Source organism: Maniola jurtina, chromosome 7 (assembly GCF_905333055.1).
Source record: "Maniola jurtina chromosome 7, ilManJurt1.1, whole genome shotgun sequence".
NCBI lineage: Eukaryota > Metazoa > Arthropoda > Insecta > Lepidoptera > Nymphalidae > Maniola > Maniola jurtina.
Genome location: NC_060035.1, coordinates 4,916,326 through 4,943,925, shown reverse-complemented (window position 1 = coordinate 4,943,925; position 27,600 = coordinate 4,916,326). Strand labels below are relative to the sequence as shown.

The 27,600-nt window shown below is 35.3% G+C and overlaps 1 protein-coding gene across 1 annotated transcript; it reads right to left on the bottom strand.

Moving 5' to 3' along the window:
- Positions 1-20,987: 20,987 nt before the first annotated feature.
- On the bottom strand, positions 20,988-24,802 carry LOC123866624 (cuticle protein 19-like). Its single transcript, XM_045908288.1, has 4 exons — positions 24,424-24,802; positions 23,234-23,330; positions 22,168-22,422; positions 20,988-21,278 (listed from the first exon to the last, which is right to left on the bottom strand). The coding sequence occupies exons 1-4, from the start codon at positions 24,535-24,537 to the stop codon at positions 21,205-21,207; spliced, it is 540 nt and encodes a 179-aa protein (XP_045764244.1). The 5' UTR covers positions 24,538-24,802; the 3' UTR covers positions 20,988-21,204.
- Between the last annotated feature and the right edge of the window lie 2,798 nt (positions 24,803-27,600).

Here is a 27,600-nt window from a genome sequence, read left to right as displayed (position 1 = left end):
CAAATTTTTAAAAAATATTTAGAAAAATTACTCTGCCTATAACAGTTACACCTTATCATGCAAAGCGAAGTGTAAGGCGAACGAAAAGTTACCCATTCAATGGACCGACCAAATCAAATTTGTTGAAGGCAGTCCCTTACATGAGTGCCTCAGGATGTTTGCCAGCAGGTAAAAGTGACGAATGTTTGACGAAAAACATCACAAATCATGATGACTCTAACCTTTCCAACCAAACTGTCTCGAGTTACTTGTACAACGAAGAACAAGAAGAAAATAAGGCAATAAAACAGAAGGACTTCGTATATAACTACAGTACAATTTGTATTCATAATATTCTATAAAAACACACTTAACACCCGAATATTAGAGCAGGATATTAAATATCAATTAACTTAATGTCAGGGTCCGATAGCAAACATCGGCCTTACAAAAAACGCAATCGATCATCCATCTATGCATTACAATTTATAGATCTGTTGCAATAATACTTGTAATATTTTGTAATTTGATAGGACAAAGCATCCTTCAAATTGGTATACTTGTTATTCTCTGAGTATCTTCCAGGGGTGTTCTTTCAAAAACCCCATATTTCGAGCACAGATGAATAATTGTATTCTCAACCGAGTTATTTACATTTCCTAGGACATTATAGTTACCTATTCAGATCTCAAGATCAAGTTCATTCTAAAATTAAAATACATTTGTACCTAATTATGTAATAATTCTCTTCAATTCATTAGTTTGCTTTAGGAACAACTCGCGTTAGTATTTAAACACCAAGGTTATGAAAAATCAGAATGTTGAAGCACCAAATAGAAAAATAAAATAATAAAAACATCAACATATCTGAGACGTAGGACGGCTCCACACTTGATCTTTATGCCGGTAACGCGATATCATTGTAAAATGAAACACGAAATTTTAAGCTTAAGACGTTTATTTTAGGTAACCTTAGCGTATCATTAACCCGATTACTTTTATACATGGCATAATATTGTAAGTCAAATCTTTAAAAAGAGCAACCGCCGAGTTTTTTGCTGGTTCTTCACGCAAACCCAACCAGTGGCAGATGATTTTGACGATTCAGAAGTACTCATTAAAGTATAGCGATCTGCCATATGAAGAGCGCTGCATGGATGTAGAAAATAATAATTAATTCTTAGGTACAAAGACTTCCAATATCTTCAGTTTTATCACATACTCTGAGCACACAGCATAGCTGTGTTATCAATTGTCATGGATGGAGTGTTAACTTTTAACACATAATGCGCAGCATCATCACTTATCAGTAGGTCTGATTGCAGCCAACTAGTCTTAAAAAAAGAATACCTAGGTAATTATTAAATCCATTGGCATAAAAACTCAATAAGTCAATAACAAATATTAACCAGATAAAATTCATAGATCAGGAAAATTGAATATTTAAATAGTGGCCTATCAGTTCCTATCAGTGCCAAGGCAGGTCGCCTAACATTTCTCGTATCCATTAACAACTAAGTAGGCATACCTACTTAACTTACTTTGTTCAAAAAATGAAAAAATTACCTACACGTGTGGTTAGTATAGGCAAATGAAAAGATCATAGGATAATTTCTCGATACATAAATTATTATCAAAAATTGCGAAACCTTATTCAGTAATTTCCTTGAAGTAGGTATAGATAAAAACAGTATCGTATTAATATAAATCATAGTGCAAGTGCCAACATACTAGTAACTCGTAAGCAACTCATCCACAACTTGCGAGTACCCAAAATCAATAACACACTGCAAATAACTTGTTGGTGTAGCGACATGATTTTGCACTTTTCCAGAATTCAGACCTCACATAGGTACTTACTTCTGCGATACAGGAGACTATTAAAGGTTGTAGCTCACACGACACCGCTGCCGCATGCTAAAAGAATAAACATTTAAATATGGGCTGTATTTCGTGCTCTGTACATACCTATTATACGTAAATAACCGTAGTGATCCCTTTTACACGTTAGAAGTATGATAGTACTGAGAGCTGGAAGGAATTCCATATAGGTACGTCGCTACGCGCTGCTCGAGCTGCATACAATTTCATTTAGTTCACACAGTACCTATCTAAGATTAGGTTTGATGTCCTGCTGTGTTGCCACCGTCACGCGTCGTGCACGTGTCTGACTTTATGCCTAGATATTATCTATAACAGTTTCAGGTTTTAAAGTCAATTTCGGACTGTAGAGTGCAGACCAGGCACACGCACCTTTGCATCTATTAATGAAAGGTTTCCTGCCCTTAGCTAATTCTTACTTTACACCAAGGTCACTATCTTATCAGCACGTTACTTAATAAGGTAATAACACCGACGCTAAACTTTTTTGTGACAAGTCTGTATTTGCTTATCGTAACTATGCGCAACGTTTTAAGTGCTCTTTCAGAATAAGTAGTGTGATGTCCGTGGTACAAAAAGTCGCACTGAAGGCCAACCGCCGCAAAATGAGGAGATAATATGTAAATATTATATCTACTTCAGCGCCATCTGATCATAAATCAGCTATAAAATGTAGCTAGAATATTAGTACGTGTAGTCAATACTAATTGTATCACTAGGCCACTGAAATAAATCATAAACTGTGCAATAAAAAAGCTAATAAAAATGAATTACTTAATACACTTCATACAAATTATAGATTTTTCGTCAGTAAGGCGAATGCTACTGTTCAAGTTGCATACAGACAAATATTATGTTTGCTGGATAAAGACCTGAGAAAAAAACAGACAGTCACTCAGCGGGCGATGGAGTAGAATTTGCTGTAGCTCATCTTTTTTTTTCTGTCGTCTGGCTTTACAAAGATTTAGCCAATATCAAGTTTGTAGTTATTTGTAACAAGTTAGGGAAACTATACAAGTATGGACCCCGTCTGTGCCGTCACTCGCCGACATACGCACGGTACCCCCTTAGAGCGCTTTCCAGTCAGTTTTAACAAAAAAAAAACACTCCAAAAAGGCAGAGCACGCCCGCCAGCTAACACCAACACAGACGAAGTCCTTGGTCTGTTGCTCATCTAGACATCCTCGCAGAGAGTGTGAGAGAGAGAAAGTGTCATACAGGAGAGTTTCTATCGATGGAACTATGACGACTATGGCGATCCAACTTCCAATTACTATAGGTAGCATAAAGTATATTTGTATTTTATTCCTTAGCTTGGGCTCAATAAAGCGCAAACGAAAGTCATGTTAATATAGTAATAAATATATAGCGTAGGATCCAACAAACAAAAGAAATACATCATAATTGTCAGAAAAATTAATTGATTAAGCACCAAGTCATAAGGAAAAAGTTATAATATAGACCAGTATCTAAAATACCCTACAGTATCTTTAAACAACCTTTTGTATCGCGTATGCAATCTGAAGCATACTTCATCAGAGTTTTGATATAAGCCTAGCGATAACAATTTAATGTGTTAGACCTTAAAATATAACGCGTACATAATATTAATGGCATCATTATGTCACTGAAATGTGTTTGCGCGATTTAGCTCCACGCCCAAGCTTTGCATAGCTGAGCAAAAAAACAGACCACTTGCGAAAAGGACATCATACGCTTAAAGGTCACAGATTTATGTCCTCCTATTCTTTTATTGCCATGATCCTCAATAATAGGGGATGATTTGTCTGGTGGGAGGCTTCGGCTGTGGCTAGTTACCACCCTAATAGCAAGAACCCTTCCTGCCAAGCAAGCGTTCCGGTACGTCACCGGGTAGAAACCTATAAGGGGTATTATGGGCTTAATAAAAACTACCATATCCCTTCCAATTTGTCCCGCTTCCATTTTAGACTGCATCATCACTTACCATCGCAGTCAAGGTCTAACTTATAATCGATAAAACGAATTAAATAGGTATGCCACAGACCGCGCAGATCTCTATCTTCTTCTATTTTCGTTTCTGCTTACTTATATCTCTTTGCCATCAAAATATCCTTAGAGGTTTTATTAAAAATATAACATTAGGTACGTAGACTCCTCTGACATCAATGGTTTCTACTAGTGTTGTTATGGATATCCATAACCGTAACCGAAACTATCGGATATCCGAAATAAAAAAATATCCGTAACCGTAACTGAATCCGTAATAAAAGTTTTGGATAGTTTCGGATAGGGCGGAGTCTAACTAAATACTACACTCGTACGAATTAACTGTGCAATCCGCTGGAATGCGACACCTTCATCAGTTCACATTTTCCGAACCGAACCGAAACTATCGGATAATCCGAAATAATGTAATATCCATAACCGTAACCGAAACCGATATTATTTTTTACCAATATCCATATCCATATCCGGATCCGAAATTATATATCCATAACATCCCTAGTTTCTACAATCTGGCTTCTTTTTGAATCCATCTCAATTCTCGCAGATGTGATAGTGACGTTATTTCGAAGGTAACAAAATAAAGTTCAATCACCTACTCAACGTTTACTTTGAAATGTCATCGAATCTACTTTTTGTCCCTGCTAACAAGTTTGAGACCAAGAGGATAAGGTTAATTTTTTTTACTTAAAATAATTGAAGTTGGTTTTATTATGAATTTTGTTATCAATAATCCTTCCTGTTTTGTTACTCCATCTACTATGTAAATTCATAACCTTTAAATTACTTAGTTATTTATTTACGCACACTATGCATTTCATAATGCGACAAAGTTCTAAAATTTTTCTGGCAGTGTCCTTTAGTATGTAGAGGACTTAGAACAACATTTTTTTAACCCCTGACCCAAAAAGAGGGATGTTATAAGTTTGACGTGTGTATCTGTGTGTCTGTGTATCTGTCTGTGGCATCGTAGCTCCTAAACGAATGAACCGATTTTAATTTCGTTTTTTTTGTTTGAAAGGTGGCTTGATCGAGAGTGTTCTTAGCTATAATCCAAGAAAATCGGTTCAGCCGTTTGAAAGTTATCAGCTATTTTCTAGTTTGCTTATAGAGGTTTTTATGTCGGGGGTTTTTAAATTATTCAAAGAGTACTTCTACAGTGTTATCAGTTGCGTGGGTTGGTTGAACATAACCGCACACTCATTATTGTGTTCTAATTAAAACTTCTAATTTTCAATAATTATTTAACTATCAGTGACAATACAGACAGTATGGCCTAGGAGCCCGCGAAGACTAGACCTTCGTTATTTTATAAAAGCCTTATAAAACCCTTAAACTTTAACAATTCATTAAAGGTTAATGCTGTAGCAATGCATGACGTGATTTCTAATACTATGTATTCCGAAGAAGATATAAAAAATTACACTTTATACTTTAACGTAAGATTTTTACACGGTTTGTTACCTGCTAAAGCCACCATGATCAAAACTTCGTTGTCGCAGATCGTTCCTCCCTGTGAAAGGTTAGGTTAGAGACGTAGAGAAACTTTTAACTTTTATAAAATAACGAAGGTTCGGCCCACGCTGGATCTCTCTCTAGTAGGTACGCGTAACCAGTTATGTATGCGAGTGGTCAATGGAGACGGTATTCAAATCTTACAGGCTTTGCTCGTTCAAATATTCTAGTCGTACCTACACCTACAATGTCTTACGTTCACAGGACAATCCCGATAAAAGCTTATGCGGGGACGTAACAAATTATTATGTAGATCCTACAATTCGGCTCCATCAGAGAAGTGGTGTAGTAGATAGAAGTAGTAAGTAACATTAAGATGATTGAGATCATACAATAACGGGATTAAGTGAATAAAAAAAAATCAGTTATAAGTGCTATAATTAGTAACTATTTTTTGTTAAATGATCGTTAAATTATAAACTACCGAATACTTTAAAACACTGTAATTATGCACTGTAATTCTTTATTATACTGTACTTATTTAAATAATGTTCCCATTCAAAAGTGGTAACAGAAGTCGGTTATTAAATATAACATTTACTCCAACAATTGTAAAGCCTTACATTTGTTTCAGTTTAAAGGCCAGTGCAGACCGAACGCACCGAGTGACTCCAAGTGGAGTAGAGGTTCGATGAGTGACGGCAGAGTGAACTGTGGTGACGGCGAGGAGAGTCGCAGCGTGGCGAATGGCAACGAGTAGGTACCTTCCTAGAGAAGCAGTGCGCCGAGTGGCAGTTAATTTTATGGGTGAGAATCAGTTGACTCCTCGGATGCCTCTGCTATCGGCATGGTGTACTGCTGCGAACCACGCGCCTCAACCAGGAGCCAGAACAGCTGAATCGTTTTTTCAATTCAACCATATGTCGAAATAAATATACTGAGTTAAAATTGACGAAAAAAGAAGCTGCATATCGGTGCCACTCCATTCCATCTGTGTGCGTTGCGCCTATGTCTATGATTACTTACTTTACATATAAACAAGATCGCATACCTACGTCTGCTAGAGCCGCAAGACTCACAGAGGCGCAAGAGCCAACAAAGCCATAAGAGACGCATTGAACAAGGCATACTTAATTAAATCTCTAGTAAGGTCAGCAGGATAGTATGCGTCGAAAAAAATGTTGAGCAAGAATCAAGCCTTTCTTCGCAATGGAATCTATATTTTAATCGATGCGGATTAATTGCTAACATTATACGAGTAGTTAATAGGTAGATACTATAGTTATAATGACTGCGTTTCTTGCACCTATTACGGCTCTGGCGGCTCTTGCGCAGATTGTCTAGTATGCAATCATCTTAACAATGAAGCTGTTAAATTATAAGCGAGATACGATGATATACCCCTAATCAATTCGACTGACTATCGAGCTCAGGGTCGGAAGAAACACGAATAAATTCTTCAGTTAAATCTTTATCAATCTTCAAGAACTATAAATTGCGCTATGGAATACCACTATATTATATTTTTCTTACCACGATAGAATGGAAACGGTAAGTGTATTATGGCATTTGAAATAAAATAATAGAGCAGCACTGGTGAAGATAACCCAACAGACAAACTTATTGACAACTAGGTATTAGTGAAGAAATTTCACGTTGTTCATGCTCATTTTTGACGTAGATAAATACAATAGCTAATAGAGTACATTGCTCGTTATCTCAACTGAAAGCTCGCCTCTGATGGTATCTATGTAATTGTAAACGCTTGATTTAAAAGCAGATGTAATCCAGTGCTATAATAGTTCTTTCTTTCTTACATAACCAAAATCTAGACCTGTATCAAAAGAGCTATAATTTCTTACAAATGATACATTGAAAACAAAACTTTATAATGATAACAAGGGAACTTTTATGAAATGAAAACTTTAAAGTATAAAGACTTCATATAATGTACCAGGATGTTGGATTACGATGGAAGTAAGTAAATTGTACAAAATAATGAGAACAGTGAGTTATTTGTGTACCTACTTATAGAATACAGGGTGAGTAAAAAGTTCTTCATCTAAATAAAAGAGGCCAGTTTCACCATAGAAAGTAATTGTTAACATTTAACGTACCTACCCACCATAAACAAGCAAAGTGTTTTGTGTTTTACCTCCGTAAATATATAATAAAAGTTATGTAAAAAAATAGAAACAAAAAGATTTTTTATTCAAGTAGATTTTTACAATTGTTTTTAAATCGCCAACTAAAGGTACCACTCTGGTACGAAACGACTACTCAGAAGAACCAGCAAGAAACTCGCCAATTGCTATTTTCAAACTTTCATTTTACAATATTATGCTATTGTATTATGCGATATAATTAACTAAGTAACGATATGACGCCCACAGCATCATCCGCATGGATTTCGGTTTTTTTAATCCCGTAAGAACTTTTTGTTTTGCGGAATAAAAAGTAGCCTATATTCTTCACCAGGATGCAAGCTATCTTTTTATCAAATGGATGATGCCCGCGACTTCATCCGGTGGATTTAGATTTTTTAAATCTCGTGTAAAGTTGACACTCCCTGAGATAGAAGTCGTACCCAGAGTACGCAGCACGTACCCGTCAAAGCGGTTAGACAGATGTACCGCGAAAAGCTATCAGACAGACACATATACACATTTCACATTAATTTTGATATTAATATGGATTGTAGCCCCGCGTATTTAAAGAACCCTGACTTGTGCAAGCCAAAGTACCTACTTTATTTTATGGTAATCCTTAATTTACTAACCGTAGTTAGTGCAACTGGATGTAGACGTCTGCCTGTGAAGCCTCAGGGTCGGACGACTCACGAACACGAGTATGCTCTATTTTATGACCTCTCAGTAGAGATTTACAATTATGTGATCTACGGTGCTTTGAAGAACAATTTCATTTTATTCCTGACTAGCGAATTCCCACGACTTTGTCTGCGTTGATTTAGGTTTTTACGGTTCCGTACCCAAAGGGTAAAAACGGAGCCCTATTAATGTCATGGTCAATATCAATGTTTTTCTTTAACGGTTTCATACCCCTAAAATATGTATGGAACCCTAAAAGAGCGGGGCCCGACTCGCACTTGACCGGTTTTTATATAGATTATTAGTCATGATATTAGACCTCTTTCTGTTGAAAAGGTCAAGACTATACTTACTTAAGCGTGATATAAGGATTAAGTATATTTTTTAATAATATTAGATCTTATCTTCCGGCGTGTGAAATTAACTGCTGAAAACCCTTAGTAAAATTTTTAAGTATAGTTAGCATACACCTAAGATTTTTCTATCCCTATAAATTGGTTATTTAATATGTCAATATTTTCAAAAAAAATAAGGAGGAATAGGATGATTATGTTCAAGATGATGTATATTTTTTTTGCCATATTTTTCAGGTTGCAAATAACGTGATTTTTTTTTCACAGTCACGATATACATACTTAATTTTCTGACAAGAATCTACAGATTATCTTTACAGAAATCAATTATCTCGTTAAGTTTGTGAAATATGTTTTATTTTACTATTCAAAGAAATTAAGTCATGATGTCAAGCTGTGCTTAAACCTAAATAAATATGAATCCGTGACCCGGACTTACGATCACTTAATGAATAAATTAAAATCACAACAACTTAACTGAAGCTTAATGGCAAAGAGTTATTTGATTCACCTGGACATCCTACTCAGCATCCTTTACGATGGCCTCCTCCTATAAAATTGCTATAGAACAATAAAAATAATGGGATCCGGATTATATCAAGCCACTAAGTTGTATTTCATAAAGATAGAGCCTTTAATTTAATTTATTTTTGATCGCAAATTACAAGACGAGCCGCAAACAAAGCTTTTTCAGAAAGCGCTCAAAGACCACGTACGCCTTGGCCTGTTCGATAGTAGCGTAAATAGGTATCTAGCACGTGTTCGAATTTCGAATTTGGCATGAAAAATCCGCTTTTCTCAGATACAATGTGCGATCAGCTTAAATCCAATTTTTAATTTTTATTTTGCGTCAACAAAAGGGTGACTTATTGTATCAGTAACTATTACGGTATCAGTAATTATTAATTAATTTATTATAAATAAATTATACTTGAATTAAAGCTTTTATCATTATCAATTTAAATGCATACTTAATATTATAAATGCGAAAATGTGTCTGTGTGTATTATGTGTTAGCGTATCATGGCCCTCCCGTTTCATCGATTTTGATGAAAGGTACAGAGATATCATGAATTCCGGACAGGCTATTTTATGTCCTGGAAAATTAAGGAATGCCCACGGGATTAAAAAAAACGCCAACAAAGAGGTTGATATTATTTAGTTCAATATAAATAATAGTGTACAAATTACAATGTCCTATCGAACATTTAGAAACTTGGGTTTGTCTAATACCAAACTCTATCAAATCTAACTTCAAGTTGTTTTTCTCACTAAAGATTAAGAGAATCCTCAGTTGTTTCAAGTAGAATTGATATTGTTGTGTTTCAAGCCACTCCCTTTTACAATTTGCATTATTTACGATGCACTTAATTAGTAAACAACTTTGTAATGACAAATGCGTGTGGCGATAACTGTCGTTATGCACTAATCGAGTTCCATTCCATACGTGCTTCAGTAAACGACATAATATGCGTAATATATCCAATTATAGTGAGGCTTATGGAGAGCTGAGCCTTAAGTTATGGAGACGACTTCGAGTTTTTATTCACGATCCGACTGCCGCGGCCGTACAACGTCACAGTGATCTGTTGCAGACATAAGACGCGATCATTGATTTTTATGTACTTCACACCCTTTGATGATTCTGTACTACTGTTAGCAACACTGACTAAATTACTGTTTACTGTCAGCAACACTGACCGAATTACTATTTATATTGAACTTTGTGTGTGTGTGGCACTGACAATAAACAGTAATTTAGCTAGTGTTGCTAACACTAATACAAACGTGATAATAAGGTGGATCTCTATCTATCCGCTCAACCACGATTTAGGGCATATTTTGCTATTTCGGTGTTTCTAGGTACATTAACGTTATCGAAATAAGTTCGGTTTTACAATGCATTGTTAAATTTTTGCTGTAACCTAAATAGAGTCATAGTAATATTATCATAGTTGCATTTTTTCTGTAAATTTTGCATGTGACGGCGTATTTTGTCACAAACGTGGCAAACTTTATCTAAGATCGCTTCACCAAAAAATAAAAAATTTAGTAGTGGTTACATACTTAATGATATACAACGCACGATGGCAATTTAATAATGAAGGTATTTATACTGCAAAGTGCGTGTAGTAGTATGCTTCATATAGTTAATTAATATTGTAAAACAAATCATACAACGTGTTCATTTTGACTATACGTCAATGATTTTGACGTCCGTACATGCCACATTTCTTTTACATTTATACTTACATATATATTGAATTTCTATGTACATAAACATGTCATTCCTAATATTTATATCAAACTTTTCACACGCGTGCCCACAGTGATTGTCTTACCGCAAATATGTCTTGACGCATGTCTACACTGGCCATAACTGTCGCGTCGGAAGCGTTGGTTTTAAAAGTCAAGGGCATCTTTCTTATTCTGGACCAATGTTAACTTGTGTTATTTAAATATCATGACAGACATAGCGACGATGTTGAGACGCCTTTCGAAAAGCATTTTTTCCAGAAGGACATTGATACATCGTTAAAAATGTTTATGTTCGTATTGCACGCTGAAATAAATAGTTGTAGGCAATTAATTTTCCGATAGAGCAAATAAGCTTTTTTTTATTTATACTTATAACGGGAAATAGATACCTACCAATAATACTTAGTAGCAAGTACTTGCTTTTAATTTAACATGCAAATAGCTATTATGACGTAGACATCCTCTACGAAAGGATTTTTGAAAATTCAACTCCTAAAGGGAATTATAATTAATAGGTTTCATTTCACCGCGTTTAATAGCCTCATCGGGTGACAGAAGGGCTGGCTCATTTTTTGCGCAACGGATCAGCCTGGCTGTCCAACGCGGAAATGCAGCCAGTATTCTTGGCACCATTCCACGCGGGCATGATTTGTATAGTAATTAGATAAGGCTAGCTTTAAGTTTTATTGTAATATTTTTATTAATAGGCGTTTGAAATATTTGGATTGTCGGATACCTACCTACTAATATAGATTATAATAAAAAGCATTAACTATGATCGTTTAAAGACATTAAAGTAATGCTCCCTTAGACATCAAAATAATACCTATATAATTACTGTATCAGTACTCGATCGATGGTATCGCCATAATTGCATCTGAACTTGGATAGTTCCGCACTATTACTGGATGTTACTATCGGAAATCAGAAAGTACACTTACCAAGGATATAAACTATTATCTGCCCATCACTAAATTATAACTTTTAGTTTCAACCTATTGGACTTTTATAGGCTCTAATTATAGGAAAAGCCTCGGTAGCCTAGTGGATATGACGTCTGCCTCGCGTTCCGCAGGTTGGGGGTTCGTTCCCGGGCACGCCCCTCTAACTTTTCAGGGTTCTGTGCGTTTTAATTGCTTTAACGGTAAAGGAAAACATCGTAAGGAAACTTGCATGCCTGAGAGTTCTCCATAATGTTGTCAAAGATGTGTGAAGCCTGCCAATCCGCATTAGGCCAGCGTGGTAGACCATGGCCCAACTCTTTTCATTCTGAGATGAGATCTTTCCTCAGTAGTGACCCGCTGATCATGATGAGGCTCTTATTAGTTTGACTCTCACTATTAGTATTTATATCACTGAAGATGATTTTGGGTCAAAATATGACGTTTGATTGCGTAGGTTTACGGGCTTTACCCAATAATATTAAAGTTGTCCCAACTCCCAAGTATGTTCCGAACAATCTATTTTTTTTTTTTTTCAAAAAGATCACCTGCATATTCTGTAATAACATAAATACGTTATTGTAATATTTCGCTGCAATTTAACCATGCAATTACAATTCGTAAAGGTCTACCCTACGGAACATAATATAATAAATCTTACCGTTAAATTGATTACAGAATTGCTTTTACAAATAGGTATGTTATTAAGAAACTCTTACAAAATGCCAAAGTGGTAACCAAAATATTATAACGCAAACTTATCTAACTTGTTAAGAAAACAAATTACACACAGTACTACAACTTACAAAACGTACTCTTAAACCATTTAATACAGTAGCTATAAGCAGTTACCAAGCTATTATTTATTTTCATTTTATATTGTAGATAACGGGTACATTGGTGTGTAACCGTTCCATCCACGGAACATACACGGAGCATATTCTGCAACCAGGAACAACACACAGTGTGTTTGTTGTTTATTGAACTTAATACAACCCTCGAGTTTTTTTCACAGACCACCACTATATTATAAGTACCTAGGCTAGTGCGCGAAGCGACTGAGATTTGGAGACACCAGAATTTCCAGTGGTAGAATTATGCAAACCAGGACAGCATCGTACGACATTCAAAGTTACAAATCAAGTGAACAAAGTTTCAATGTATGCATGAGGCATTAGTGATATTATCATATTGTTTGTAGTTTGTAGCATAGAATAATACTACGAATAACAAAATATTCGTATAGATTTGTTGTACCAATTCTACTACTCCCTTTACAACCTCTAGCACTGGCAAGGGTCACTGGTGGAGATCTCTTATAGAGATAAGTGCTTCCCTATCCATTTTTTCAGTCTTTTTCTCTTTATTGTAACAACTTTCGGGTACAAATAAAAATAGATAATGAGATTATAAGTAACATAAGTGGAAGCCAACAATTCAACGCTGTAGCTATACCTATATATTCATGATACGAGAGGCATACAGTAAGTTAAATAAAAAAGCTCAGAAGTATAATTTCGTCAGTATTGAGTGACGAATTGCAAGTCGCAACTGATGTCACAGTAGTTAGGATACATGTCGAAAAGGTCTAACGGTTCTCATACTTTTTTAATGTCACTCCACAGTCGACCAGTAGATAATGCCAGAGGGGTATCCATGTCGACTACTTCACAACAGATTACTATGATGCAAGTGATTTTTAATTGCACTATGTATTTCACTGGCACGTTTTACCCGTCGTCAAGAAGTCCAAGAATTTTTGATCTATGAATTTAATTTAGAAGTTGTAGATACAATAACTTATAGTTCCTTTAGCGACGTCGCAGAACCGAAGCGAAATTTTCTTCTAGATTTTTGGGTTTAAACAGAATTTCGATAGATTTGTTCCTAGGCTTACAATCGTAGATCGATCGACACTAAAATGAAAATCTAAACAAATGTCGGTAACCCAGTTTCTTTATTGGTGTGATGCTATTTTTGTGTCGTCTGACGAAAATGTTTTAATGTATTTTTCACGAAAATTTTGATCGTATTAATCTTTGAAATTAAAAATGAACGTATAAAGGATTTCAAATAATATTTTTAAATAGAACGGAAAAAATTACTTCACTTGTTTCTCTAATAGCCGAAATTAATAAAAACAATACATATAATCACTCCTATCTTTAATCTGTGGTCCTTAACCACATCTACCTTGGTTCACTATCACTAATAATTTGGAGTTGTGACACCGAAATTAAAGACGCTGTGCTGTGACAAGAATATAAGCCGTCGAGAAGTTATCGAAGAGCTGGAATGACAAAAAAATACCAAAGTTCGCCTAGTGAAATTATTAGCAACTTTGTTATTAATTGTCAATAATTGTTTTTATACTAATTGTCAAATAGTCATTTTTGACAAATGAATAACTATATTACTAAGACGTAACAGATTGTAACAGATAGGACATATCTATGCAGATATTACAGATTGGCTAAATTACTTTCGGCCATAAAAGATTTTAGATTTTATGCAATATATTATATGTTTTTTGTATATTAATTTTCTGGTGTACAATAAAAGTAAAATTCATTCAATATGATACGCCTTTTCTTTCATTAAACTTATAATAGGTAAGGTATGTTTAAATAATAAAATATTATGGGTGTAGCGAAGTGCTGACAATAACCGTCAATATAAATATAGGTAGTTTCAACATAGATTTACGATTTAATTACTAGCTTTTATCGACTTTATGATCATCATGATATGGGCATGATATGGGCACATAATATGGGGCTGTAAAGAATTAATGGCTAGTGCACATTTGCGCTGACCCTGATGAGAAAACACTTCTTATCGAGCGAAATGTCGAATACATCAGTGTCATACCACATCATAATTAAAAACCATAAAACCTATAATTATGCCTATCTATTGACGCTAATTATTATTAATTATTATTATGATACAATCTTGTAGCATTATCTAGTGCTTCTATAAATAATGTATATTATTAATTATGGAAGCACTTATACCCTATTGATAAATGGACGGAATGACACACATCAATAGTAAACCTTAGTGTTTTTTTCTTATGTCAAGAGCAGACTTCTTTAACATTCAATATATTAATACTTAATTACTTACTTAAATTACTTAATAGATACTTAATTAAAAAAACTGTTCATTTAGAACTGCGCTAGAGTAGAATCTCTTTGCCTTATTTTAATTTCTCCCGACCCCCTTCCACAAGTGAGCAAGAGTCAGAGTATAGACCGTACATATTTTTGTGCCTTTTTTATTAATCGAACAATTTTTCCACCTAAGTATACGTGAGCTTTAAAATAATCTAACCTACTAATGAAATGTCAGTTATCTGTCAACACTCAAGCAATAGATGATTGTAAAGATAAAGATAGCGTTTAATGTAACGAGATAGTTTGGGCAACTAATGACGGTTGCTTAAGATGCCTTAAAATGCAATTTTAGAGGTGGAGATTTTGACAGTGAACGATTGAAATTAATTTTTATCTCTCTATAGAACATGGACGCAAGCAATGCTTTTGGAGCGCCACCTTTATTTATTCTGAGGACGCAAAGGCTGTAATAAATTTAAAAGAGTCATTTGAAATCGTGTTCTAAAAAGCTTTACAAATACAAATTTAGTATGACACTGGACTTCAACCTGTAAACATGCTGTAAACGAAAACTAGCTGTTATAGCCAGCTCAACTTTAAGCCCAACCAGCAAAAAGTCTTTATACCCTTTATATTTTTAATTTATTCATGATTCAGTAACTAAATGTATCAAGTTTCATCCTTACTGGTACTTAATTGTTACAATTTCATTTCACCCGTTATTGGAAAGAACGTCGCAAAACTGTGCAGCACTGTAAAGGCAGCCGTCGTTGGCCGTCATACAAAAGACGGCAGCGGCATTGGACGTTACGGTGTCAAACACCGCCACAGGAAATTGCGCCATTATGATCCAATAGATAACCAGATGATGCCCGCGACTTCGTCCGCCTGGATTTAGGTTTTTAAAAATCCCATGAGTACTCTTTTATTTCCGGAGATAAAAAGTATCCCATGTCCGCTATGCAAATTATCTCGATACCAATCTTAGATTGTTAAATCGTTGTTGAAATCGCGTGGATTTAGATTTTATAAGAATCCCGTAGGAACATTTTATTTTCTGAGATTTTCAGATTCCAAAAAAAATGTCCTTCCTTAGCATGCAAGCTATCTCTGTTCCACATTTCACCAAAATTGGGTAAATAAACAGATTGTAACAAATTGTAACCTTATATGCACGCATTTATTGAGGTTCATTGTTTTCGTGCAGTTATTAGACATTGGTTTTTCCATTTTCCAATTTTGTAGACCAGAATCAAATACCTACTCGTAAAGGAAAAAAAAGATGTAGTGGAGGTCTTTTCTGAGGATTACACTTACTTTGGTATTTCCTGGAATAACATGACGTGCTGACATCATTCATCATAACATTACATTGGTACATAGCTAGGTATATCAATTTGATAAGGACATTACAAATTGAAACATCTACCGCTGAGTCTATCGAATGATCGAGATTAATCTTCTTTCTTTTTTAACCCCTGACCCAAAAAGAGGGGTGTTATAAGTTTGACGTGTATATCTGTGTATCTGTGTATCTGTCCAATAATAGTCCAAGTCTGTGTAATAGTCCAAGAAAATCGGTTCAGCCGTTTGAAAGTTATCAGCTCTTTTCTAGTTACTGTAACCTTCACTTGTCGGGGGTGTTATAAATTTTTAATTTACACTTGTAAATAAGTAAACTTTGTGTTGCTTAGCACAAATATTTCGATGGAATGAGTTATTTTTCTTAAAAACCTACACGTATTTTTAGTCACATTTAACGGAGTTTGTTCCTTGAATGCAACTAATCAAAACTGAATCAAAACCAATTTTGATGCAGTTTCTGGTTTTAGGTACGCATTCTTGGATATAATATTTTAGAGTCAAGGTCTATGGAGGAGCATTGCAGTTGTGAATTGTGGGTTAAATGAATTTTTTACGTGTTTTTAAATCATAGATACAAACATTAATTACTAACATTTAATTAAAAAAACTTACAACACAATTTGTATGATACCATGACCTAAACAAAAGCAAGCTGAACGTAAGGCTTGAATTGGGTTTGAAGTGCTAACATTGAAAAATTGAAGATGCGTTCTGAATTCGTTCCGGTTCAAATTCGTTAGTCACGACTGAAACCAAATGTCAGATTCCATTAAGAATACGTATCAGTGAGCATCATCACGGATGAACTCGGGCAGGTTTTAGCGAATTCGCTTGAGTAAAACCAATGACCTCTGTGTACTTTAATGAGTAAAACAATGACTAATGACTACGTCATACATATCCTGTGCTATAAATGACTTATACCACGGAGGTGTGTCTATTTCTGTCAGTCTATCTGTCTGTCTGACCGTACCTTTTCATGTGTCATAGCGTAAAGTTACATAGGCCATAGGCACCTAGTAATATCTGTTCGACTGACGTACCTGGTCTACGTCTACTTTAATATCTAGGTTTATCTATACAGTATATATACCAGTACAGCCTTAAAAATACTGCAAGTCATACGTGCAACGTCCTGGGTTTGATAACGAGTTCATCACGATCTCTCTGATCCCTAAGTTTGCAGTGCTTTGTCGACGAAAAAGCTCCGAGTATGGTATTTAAGTTTTGTCACACGCCTGAAGTTTATAAATAGCATCATAAATCACTACATGCTTTTTTTTTCTCTCTCGTCTGGCTTTTAAAATGATTAGCCAATGTCAAGTTTGTAGTTATTTGTAACAAGTTAGCTAAACTATACAAGATGGACCCCTCTGTGCCGGCGCTCGCCGACATACGCACGGCACCCCCTTAGAGCGCTTTCCAGTCAGTTTTAACAAAAAAAAAACACTCCAAAAAGTCACAACACGCGCGCCAGCAAACGCCACCACTGATCCCACTATATTATGCTATACATCAGGCGCAAACACAATTATTATTTTTTAAAGTATAAAATAAATATAATATAATAAGGAAACTGGTATTTAGTAGGCATTTTATACATTTATTAATACTGGCACTTGGACATTATTTTTCAATATTAAATACATGACTTGACACAGAACTATATCAATAGTCCACAACAAGCTTTTCAGTGAAAAGAAAAAGTTTCAATGCAAATAAAGAGTTACGTACATTTGCTCTGAGATTTTTCCGTGCAATTTTAAAAGACTTAAAATATTCTAGTATAAAATATATTACCTAATTATTATAATATTATAGTAAATAAACAGAACATATAATTATTGGTTAAGAAGATTTTGAGTACCCTTTTAATTTATATTTTTAACCCCCGACCCAAAAAGAGGGGTGTTATAAGTTTGACGTGTGTATCTGTGTATCTGTGTATCTGTGTATCTGTGTATCTGTGTATCTGTGTATCTGTGTATCTGTGTATCTGTCTGTGGCCTCGTAGCGCCTAAACGAATGGACCGATTTTAATTTAGTTTTTTTTGTTTGAAAGGTGGCTTGATCGAGAGTGTTCTTAGCTATAATCCAAAAAAATTGGTTCAGCCGTTTGGAAGTTATCAGCTCTTTTCTGGTTTTCTTATTACTTTTATCCCAGGACCACCAGAGGTTACGTATTTTCTGACACAGGAAATATATACGATTGAGTAGTGTTAGTAAGTACTAAGAAAGCATGCCTAGCCTACGTGCTAGCTTGCTTAGACGGCCAATTTTCAGGTATCTGATAATCAAGGTACATAAAAACATTACTTACCTCACGTAAATTCGCCAAACTGATTTTTACGTATATTTTAGGCAATATCCTTAAAAATATGTCGCCAATACTCCCAGACACATCCCGCGTCGGCCGTATTGCTTTGCAGACGCTTTAAAGCTCCCAAAATAAGTAATTACTTAACTGCACGTAAATTCTGATGCTCCATTTTTATATATGTCCACCAGACAACTATTTTAAAACCTTTTACAAGAAGACAGACCGATCCAGAGGGCCAATCATCCCCTAAATTCAATTTTAATGCCTCTGTGGGTTTGAGCGCGAGGGCATCATTATCTACGCGCATGAGAATGAGTAAGACATGTATTAGGATATATTGACGTCTCTCTCACTCTCTTATAGTTTATTTATGTCAATTAATTATTAATATTAAAAAAAAACTGCTAAAAATTAAAAAAATTGGGGAATTTACGTGAGGTAAGTAATTTTTTTATGTACCTTGATTACCTGATACCTGAAAATTGGCCGTCTAAGCAAGCTAGCAGGTCTGTAGGCATGCGTTCTTAGTACATAGTAACACTACTCAATCGTCCACATTTCGTTCGTCAGAAAATACGTGACGGCTGGTGGCCCTGGGATCTTTCACTATTGTAACAGAGGTTCCAATTGGCAAATGTCAAGTTGTCAAGAAGGACGTTGCCTAGATACATAATTATTTATTTGAAAATAATGTTTTGGAAAACTCCGATACTTTGGATCGTAGGCGCGGAGTTTCTAATTTATAAAATATTATAATCACAGTTAAACGAGAAAACATCAATTCAATTATAATATCCAACAGTCAACCAAAGGCCACGAACAATCAACCCAAACCCAAACCATAGTCAAATTATTTTTAGGGTTCAGTAGGTATCTGTAGAAAAAAAAAAAGATGTTGTAGGTAGCCTCGACTGTTGTAGTCGCGTAGGTGTGCATGACACCATTAAATATCGTAGGAGGCGATGACCCTCCGCGCGGCTGAGGTTCCCGCATCGTAGTCGCTTTGTCGCGCAGGTTTGGATGATGCATTAGGCGCACCTTCTTTTTATTTTATCTGCTTGAACTCAGCTTATTTACTTTGACAAAATACGTTTAAAATTCATCATCATCAGGATCAACCCATCGCCGGCTCACTACTGAGCACAAGTCTCCTCTCAGAATGAGAAGCTACCACACTGGCCAAGCACGTATTGGCACACCTCACGCACCTTTGAGTTGAGAGATGCTTGAGAGTTGGCATTATGGCCAACTCTCAAGCATGCAGGTTTCCTGACGGTGTTTTCCTTCACCACTTCGTTGTCTGTCTGTGTGTCATCTTTCAAGAGAATCAAAACTTATAAATTGGGTACTTCCCGTTTACGTAGAATCATGAAAGGCAGGTAGCAATATCTTATAGCCCAAGCACTCTACTCCTGTGGCCCAAGTAAACAGAAAAATCCGACAACTGAATTGTCATTACATAAAAAAAAACTTGTACGGAACTCTTCATGTGTGAGGCAGACTCGCACTTGACCGGTTTTTGAAAGTTATGTCAAATAAAAATTTGACATGCAATAACAAACAAAATGAAATACAAGCCACTTTTTTCCTTATTTCATCGGGTGAAAGTCGATTTCAATTTAATCGTAGGTATATCTTGAAAAGCGAACTATTATACGACTACGTAAAATGGGTACATTTTTAAAGCAACGACATGTTAGAAACAGATATTTGGTTTGGTCGTGTTAAACTATGTGAGTCATTCAGATAATTCTTGATTTAGTGATGTTCGGTCAAAAATATTTCATGGAAACATTGATCTTACTTTTGAAGAGATATTAGCTGCCTTATTGGATTTATATTATTATAGAAATTGGGTTTTAGAATGGCACAAATAAACGGTAATTTATGAATAAAGTTTAAAAAGCGTGAAATAAAAATTAAATTAAAAATTTAAAAAACCCCCGACACATAAACCTCTAAAAAGTAAAAAAATAATAGGTAAATATGTATGGGCCCTTTAAGAATAGTATAAATAGTAAAGTTTTATCCAAGCGTTCTTTGCGTCGGGGGACCGCTAAAGACTATTCTTTCTACAACAGATGACTTTCATAGTTTATGATAGGTAGCGGTCCCCTGGCGCAACGAGCGCTTGGATAAAACTTTACTATTTATACTATTCTTAAAGGGCCCATACATATTTACCTATTATTTTTTTACTTTTTAGAGGTTTATGTGTCGGGGGTTTTTTAAATTTTTAATTTAATTTTTATATATTAAGGAAAGTAGTAGTAGCTTTCCTTGAGAGATAATATAATTATTATTTTTAGGAAACATGGTCAAAAAGGCTTACGAAACCAACAAATTTAGCAAATTAACTTTATCTACCTATTATGAAATTTCACGAATATTTTTGGAACCAGCTAAAGCGATTCCAAAAATATTTTGGAATCTTGCGTGCGTGATTGCGCACGCAAGATTCCAAAATATTTTTGGAATCTTGCGTGCTCATCATTCGTGTTCATCATTCACATAGGTGCTTGTATGCAACATTTATGTAGGTAAATATATATCTTTCTAAGAATATGCCCAGCAAATAACATTCAGTTTGAAAATTTGGCAAACTCAGCCATGTTTACAAAAATACCTTCAGCAAATAGAAGAGAACATAAATATTCTATTTACAAATATTTCTATGATCTAATTTGTTTTAATAAATCTACAGACTAAACTCATACGCTAGTAAAAATTATCCGAAGGTCCGTCGAACTCGAAGTCATACTCGGGAAACTGTACAGCGACCTTGGGGTACACTGGAAAACAGAATACAATATTTACAGACAATGGCTCTAAGAATCGTCAACAATGGGGTTACGGTATGTTATCAGACGCTAATTGGACATTAAATTATTATTATTATGTTGGTTTGTAACTAAATTTTTACAATATTTTGTTCAAAATTTAGTTGCAAACAAACGTAATTTTGAAGTCAATAGTTTTAGTTTACTTTTTACTTTACTTTAGTAATAGTTTTGTAAAGACAAATGAATGTAATTGTGGGCTTGATCAAATATCTTGTGTTAGGTATATTAAAATTATGTTATGCTATGTTTAGAAACTTGAGTTTTGCATGTGAGTTTTCAACGCATATTCCACCGAACAAAATAATGAAACCAACAATTCGGGCTACATAAAGTATTCGCGATACTTGAAAGGTTTGATGGTGCAAAGACTCATTTTCTTGCGTTTGGATAGATTTAGATATCTGAACGATTTCAATTTTAATTTTCGGAAAAAAATCATAACAAAGCTCTAAAGAGTTCATCGGGAAATAGTCTTAAATCCTCAACATAACGTATTTAAATGAAGAAGAAATGCAAGAACATTAATTTAATAAGACCCTTCAAAGAAAAATGAGTTTCCACTCGAAAATTATCTAATGCGCGAACGTAACAGCAGCAATGCGCAGGACTTCAATTGCTTTTATACATGGCATATGGTATTGTATATAAAATCTTTGAAAAGAGCAACCGCCGAGTTTCTTGCTGGTTCTTCTCGGTAGGAAAGGCATTCCGAACCAGTGGTAGATGCTTTTGACGATTCAAAAGAACTTGTAAAAGTCTAATTGAATAAAAATATTTCTAATTTTGAATTTTGAATTTTAACTCCAGATACCTACCTAAAAGCTAATTAAAAACTTACGAAATGGTGACGGTGAAGCATAGATTTGCTGTGGCAGAACTTCTGGCCTAAACACTCGTTTAGGAATTTGGACAGGTACGGGCACACGGTTTGGCACGTATTGTATGACCGCAGGCTGTACAGGCGGCAGTGGCTTAGGCGCCGGGTGTACACTGGGCCCAACTTTAGAGACTACCGCGTTGAAGCCGTGAACTGGATCGGCTGTGTAGTCCACTGTACGGATTGAACCGTCTGGCTCTACTAGAGAATATTGTCCTGAAATTAAAAACAAAAATGTATAGAATAATAATTCTTACCTACACTTACACCTACCCAAACTAACAGAGCTGCCTATAGTACGCGACAGTTCGAGATGGCAATCGGGGTGGGGACGCCCCGCACATATTTCATTTCTTATAACGCATATTAATCCAAAAAAATTAATATAGGTATCAAATCGAACCCAGGCTTCCTTAAAAAGAATGCCGCAATCTTAACCACTTGGTCATCACAGCATGCACCGGCTGTAGATTATAGAAAAATTGGTGGTGTTGCAAAACAAACATTTTCTCAATACCATGTTCCCAGTCATTAGCCGGTTATTTTTGTTGCTAACAAAGCGCTAATGATGGCATAGTTTTTCAAACAATGCGCGTTGTTTAGAAATATAAAATTATTATTAGCCTCATGAAGTTGGTGGGAGGAGGGAATTTTGAGACGTCATGTGTACCTAACTTGCTACCACATGCTACTATGCCTAAGAAAACTAAACAAACGTTATAGCATAGCAGCATTTAAAAAAAAACTCAGCCGCTATAACAATATAATATCAGTAGTAAACAAATGTTTACTAAACAAATTAAAAAGCACTGATTACGAATTGTTACGTGATTAGCTTTTGTACACTCGTACAATATTCTAGTACTAGAATTTAGTAGATATTGCGGGATATGGCGGGAAGCAGGTGGATAAGTAAGGTGGAAGACAGTATGGTGGTATGGTGGTGCTCTCCCAAAAAGGCCAATGTCCAGCCGTGGACGCATTGCACACTTACTCAATGCACGCTGGATATTTAACTCTTTTTTACCTTTGACGACGTCACCATCTCTTGTTTCGTGCTGCGATTTGATGTCACCAGTTGAATGATCCGCCACGCCATAGTTGAATGCGTAGCGAGGACGGTCCTAGTGATAATCATTTTCATTATATTATTTTACTATGAATAAACCAATGACTTCTACATAGAAGTCATTGGAATAAACATGTATAGGGTGACCTAATTTCAATAATGAGCATGTAATAGTTAAATAACCTAATAGATAGATTAAAAAAAGGACGGAAGAAAATTTTTGTTTCAATAATGTAATCGCAAAGTGTCTCTGAAAACTCGTTAGTCATGAATGAAAAGTATAAATTGCGAAGGATGTAAAAAGCGCACTTCTTATAATATTTTCCTAGCTTGCCTTATACTTATATAATAAGACTAAAGTTACTTAACTTGAACTTATTCAAGTTAACTCAGTTAAGTCTTATTTCTTGAAGACTGTATAAGTTGCTTTTCTTTTTATTTAATTTTTATTTTTTCTGTTTATGTTAGTATTTATTTTTGCTAGGTTAAGAATTTGGTTTTTCTTTTATGTACTTAATTTATAATGGGGCTGACATAAAAACCCTTAAATAAATAAAGGAGAAAAAAATTATAAAGTGATTTTTTTCATTTCACTAACTTGTTTTACGATTTTCTAATAGAACCCTGAGCCACTGTGAGCAAATCTATGAAGTAAAGGGATCCTTTCCACGGCTTTATCATTATAGGTACGCATCGTGCTATGAGGAGCAATACTATGAAAATAAGCAATTTGTTTCATAGTGTTCACATACATCCGGTTTATTCCGCATATCCAACTTAAAACAGCCGCCTTACGCTGTATATTTGGAAACGCGTGTCCATCTATGGAATTAGGAATCAGCTTAGCTTATTGTATTAATTTTTACATGACTGCTGAAAAAAGGAGTACCTAGGTATAAACTTTTCAGGGTTCTTATACAAATGTATTATTTATCACTATATTTATTTATTTATTCTTGTTAATTTCCGGTCACTGAATTATAAATAATATCAATAATAAGTAACCAAGCAAGTAACTGAACTCGATTACGATTGAACATACATATTGGCCCAAATCAAACGTTTAATAGAGCATGAAAATAAATATTACATAATTAAATATATTAGGTATATTATATTATCTAACACTAAAAAGCATTTTTTCTCACATCATAATATTCTAGTCCAGGTTGGTACACTTGGTTAAACACAGGGCTGATCTTAGGTCTGGCCTGAACACATCCGGTCACTATTGCAAACAACACACAATAATATTGAGACATTATGGGAAGAACTAGAAAAAAAATGGGATATATACAACTGCAGCGTTCTAAGTTAAATCCCTGAATAGTACAATAGAGGGTTCACATGCCTTTATAAGCAGCCTTTGTGAACCAGCCTTGGTACGGGGCCGAGTCCAAAGAGATGTTTCCTAGGACACGGTGCGCCTGCGCCGGTAGATGTAAATACCTAACAATTGAGAAAAGTTTCGCACGGTACAATGACGTCGCATGCAAATTAGATTGCAACACCACATTAGTTTTATGGTAGCCCTACAGGTGTTTAGCTGATTTTTACAATGCAGATAACACATTTTCTTAACTCTCGTATCTAAATGCTGCTACACTATAATTTAGCTGTTGAGGTTACTATACATAAAATAGGTTAGTACCGACTCATAGTAAGTACCTACCTATTTACTGTTGAAAAGTAAGTACCTATGTACAGATGAAAGCTTGTAAGCATTTTCAAGATATCTCTACTAAGTTTACAAAATATGCTTAGAAATTTTGGCCAACAATTTTTTTTTCAATTTAACATGTTTAACCTTTGATAGTATAAAAAATAGCTATAGTAATGATCAGCCAGCTGTAAGCTTTACTGTAAAATTTTCAATATATAAAAATTTACATTCCAATTTTATTATTTAGGTACTAGATGATGCCCGCGACTTCGTCCGCATCATGATCAACAAATGGAATGGAAGCATGAAATTTTACGGGATAAAAAGTAGCCTATGTGTTGATCCCAGTCTCTATTACAATTTCATCCAAATCCGTCCAGTAGTTTTTGCGTGATAGAGTAACACACATACACACTTTACCATAACAATTGTATCAGTGTGATTAGTCAGCGACCTCTAATTACTTTCTTTGCACTATACTGGGTCATTCCGAGGAAAAATTTTGTGAGTTGCAATTTTGGATGGTCCAAGGTTGCAACTTGTTTTTGCTTTTTAATTGATGTCCAATAGTTTTCAAATGTACTAATTTCGACAGCTTCACAGAACACGCTTTTTGTTCGAAACGACCAAGCGTGATAGTACCTGTATACCTAGAGGTCGTTGTTACCCCACGTCCTACTATGCCCGTGTGGCATGGGAAGAAGCGAGGAACGGAGGCAGAGACGTAGTGTGGCCGCGTTACTCGCGTGTTCCTCGTTCACGCCCATCGCTCCCTATTTTGTCAGGAAGTATGCAATAGCGCTTACGCTGCCACAGTTTCGATGTCCATCGCGTTGCAAAGGCAAGTGACCTAGTGCGGCGGCGTCGCGATTAATTGCGCGAGTAGAGCAGTGTGTGGACGGGGGTTTAGTAGCTCTCCAAAAGGTAATCGTAGATACAGTAATACAGATCTACCTCACTGGTAGATCACAGTAGGCAATTCCATTTCCACTGTGGTAATTGGAACTGGGTTTCATCACAGTTAATGTGGAGTAAATGCTCTAATTTACGTGCGAACTGAAACTATCTCGTGATTACCTACTCTGTAATCTTTACTTACCAATGATAATAATAGCTATAACTAATACAGCTTTGTTCAATTATGTTTTTTTATTCAGATACAAGTTAGCCCTTGACTGCAATCTCACCTGGTGGTAAGTGATGATGCAGTCTAAGATGGAAGCACGCTGACCTGGAAGGGGTATGGCAGTTTTTTATTATATTAAACCCATACCCCTTTGGTTTCTACATGGCATCGTACCGGAACGCTAAATTGCTTGGCGACACGGCTTTGCCGGTAGGGTGGAAACTAGCCACGGCCGAAGAATCCCACCAAAAAACGAGTTTAAATTCTGAGCAAGCAAATGAAAAATACATCTCAAGTCAATATTATTTTGTGTTCCTGATACAATTTTGCGTAATATCTGAATCTTTTTCATACCCTCGGTTCTCTTGCATTACTTATAAGTACTTAGGTGTCTTTATCACATACCTCCAAGTACCTCCCCCAAACAAATTTCTAGTAGAACATTTTTGGGGGTTTAACGTTGACAGGAAAAGGGGAATACTAGTAATGGAGTCTACTATTTTTTTACAATAAATAAAATATAGCGACAAAACTTCCAACTTAAACCTAACTACCTAATTTTTTAAGTCAACCTAATTTTTTATCTCCATCGCTATATTTAATTTAAACGTACACTTAGTCTGGTAATAAATATTGTGTATGGTGTGAAAAAAGTTGCCTCGAGCCACAATATGCACTTTGTATGTTAATGTCCGTAATAGGCCGTACGTACGTGCTTACCGGAAGGACTTTTAATAATTACGTGATACTTTTAAGTTATTCATCTTCGTGTAAAATTATTTGGAAAAAAGTAATAGATGTGGACAGATCACAGGTTTAAGAAGGATAATGCCGTAGACTGACGCCATCGTTCTATATTATTAGGTAATTGCACTCAACAAAGATTGTTATTAAAAAATAATAATTTATTTATTTAATGCGTTTGTCATAATTAAAAAGGTAAATAAAAAAGGTGGGAAAGAAAAGACAAGAGACATTAACACTGGGCCACCAGGCAGTACTAGTAGACCGTACTCTCCAGGCCGGAAATAAAGAAATTGCTGGCCGAACAATATTGGAAGGACGAGGTGAAGCCGAGGACTTTGAAGTGACTTTAAAAGGACGAGGCGCCAGCCCAGTCTTCTTAAACTAACAAGTCGTTAGTTGCTATTTCGACCGAGACTTGTATACCTAGTGCTTTTCTCCTATTTGCGAGGAAAAAGGAACAGTTAGGAATAAAGTTAGTTAACCCGTAAGGTAATCTGATAAAATTCAAGAATGTCGCGGGGCAAAGCTAACGGGGATATGCGGGGGCATGTGGGAATAAGTTAAGTTTAATTTTGCTAACTAAAGCTAAAATAACAATAAGTTTACTGTACATTTTCTATTTATTACATTAATTTAGTAAATAACAAATAAACACGCTTAATCCTAATCTAAATAAAACATTTATAACATCAGGTACATTTCATAATAATTACCTAACAACATGACGTAAATAAATAACAAAATTTTGTCAGTAAATAAGAGCACTTACAGACGAACGACAGGTTTCCG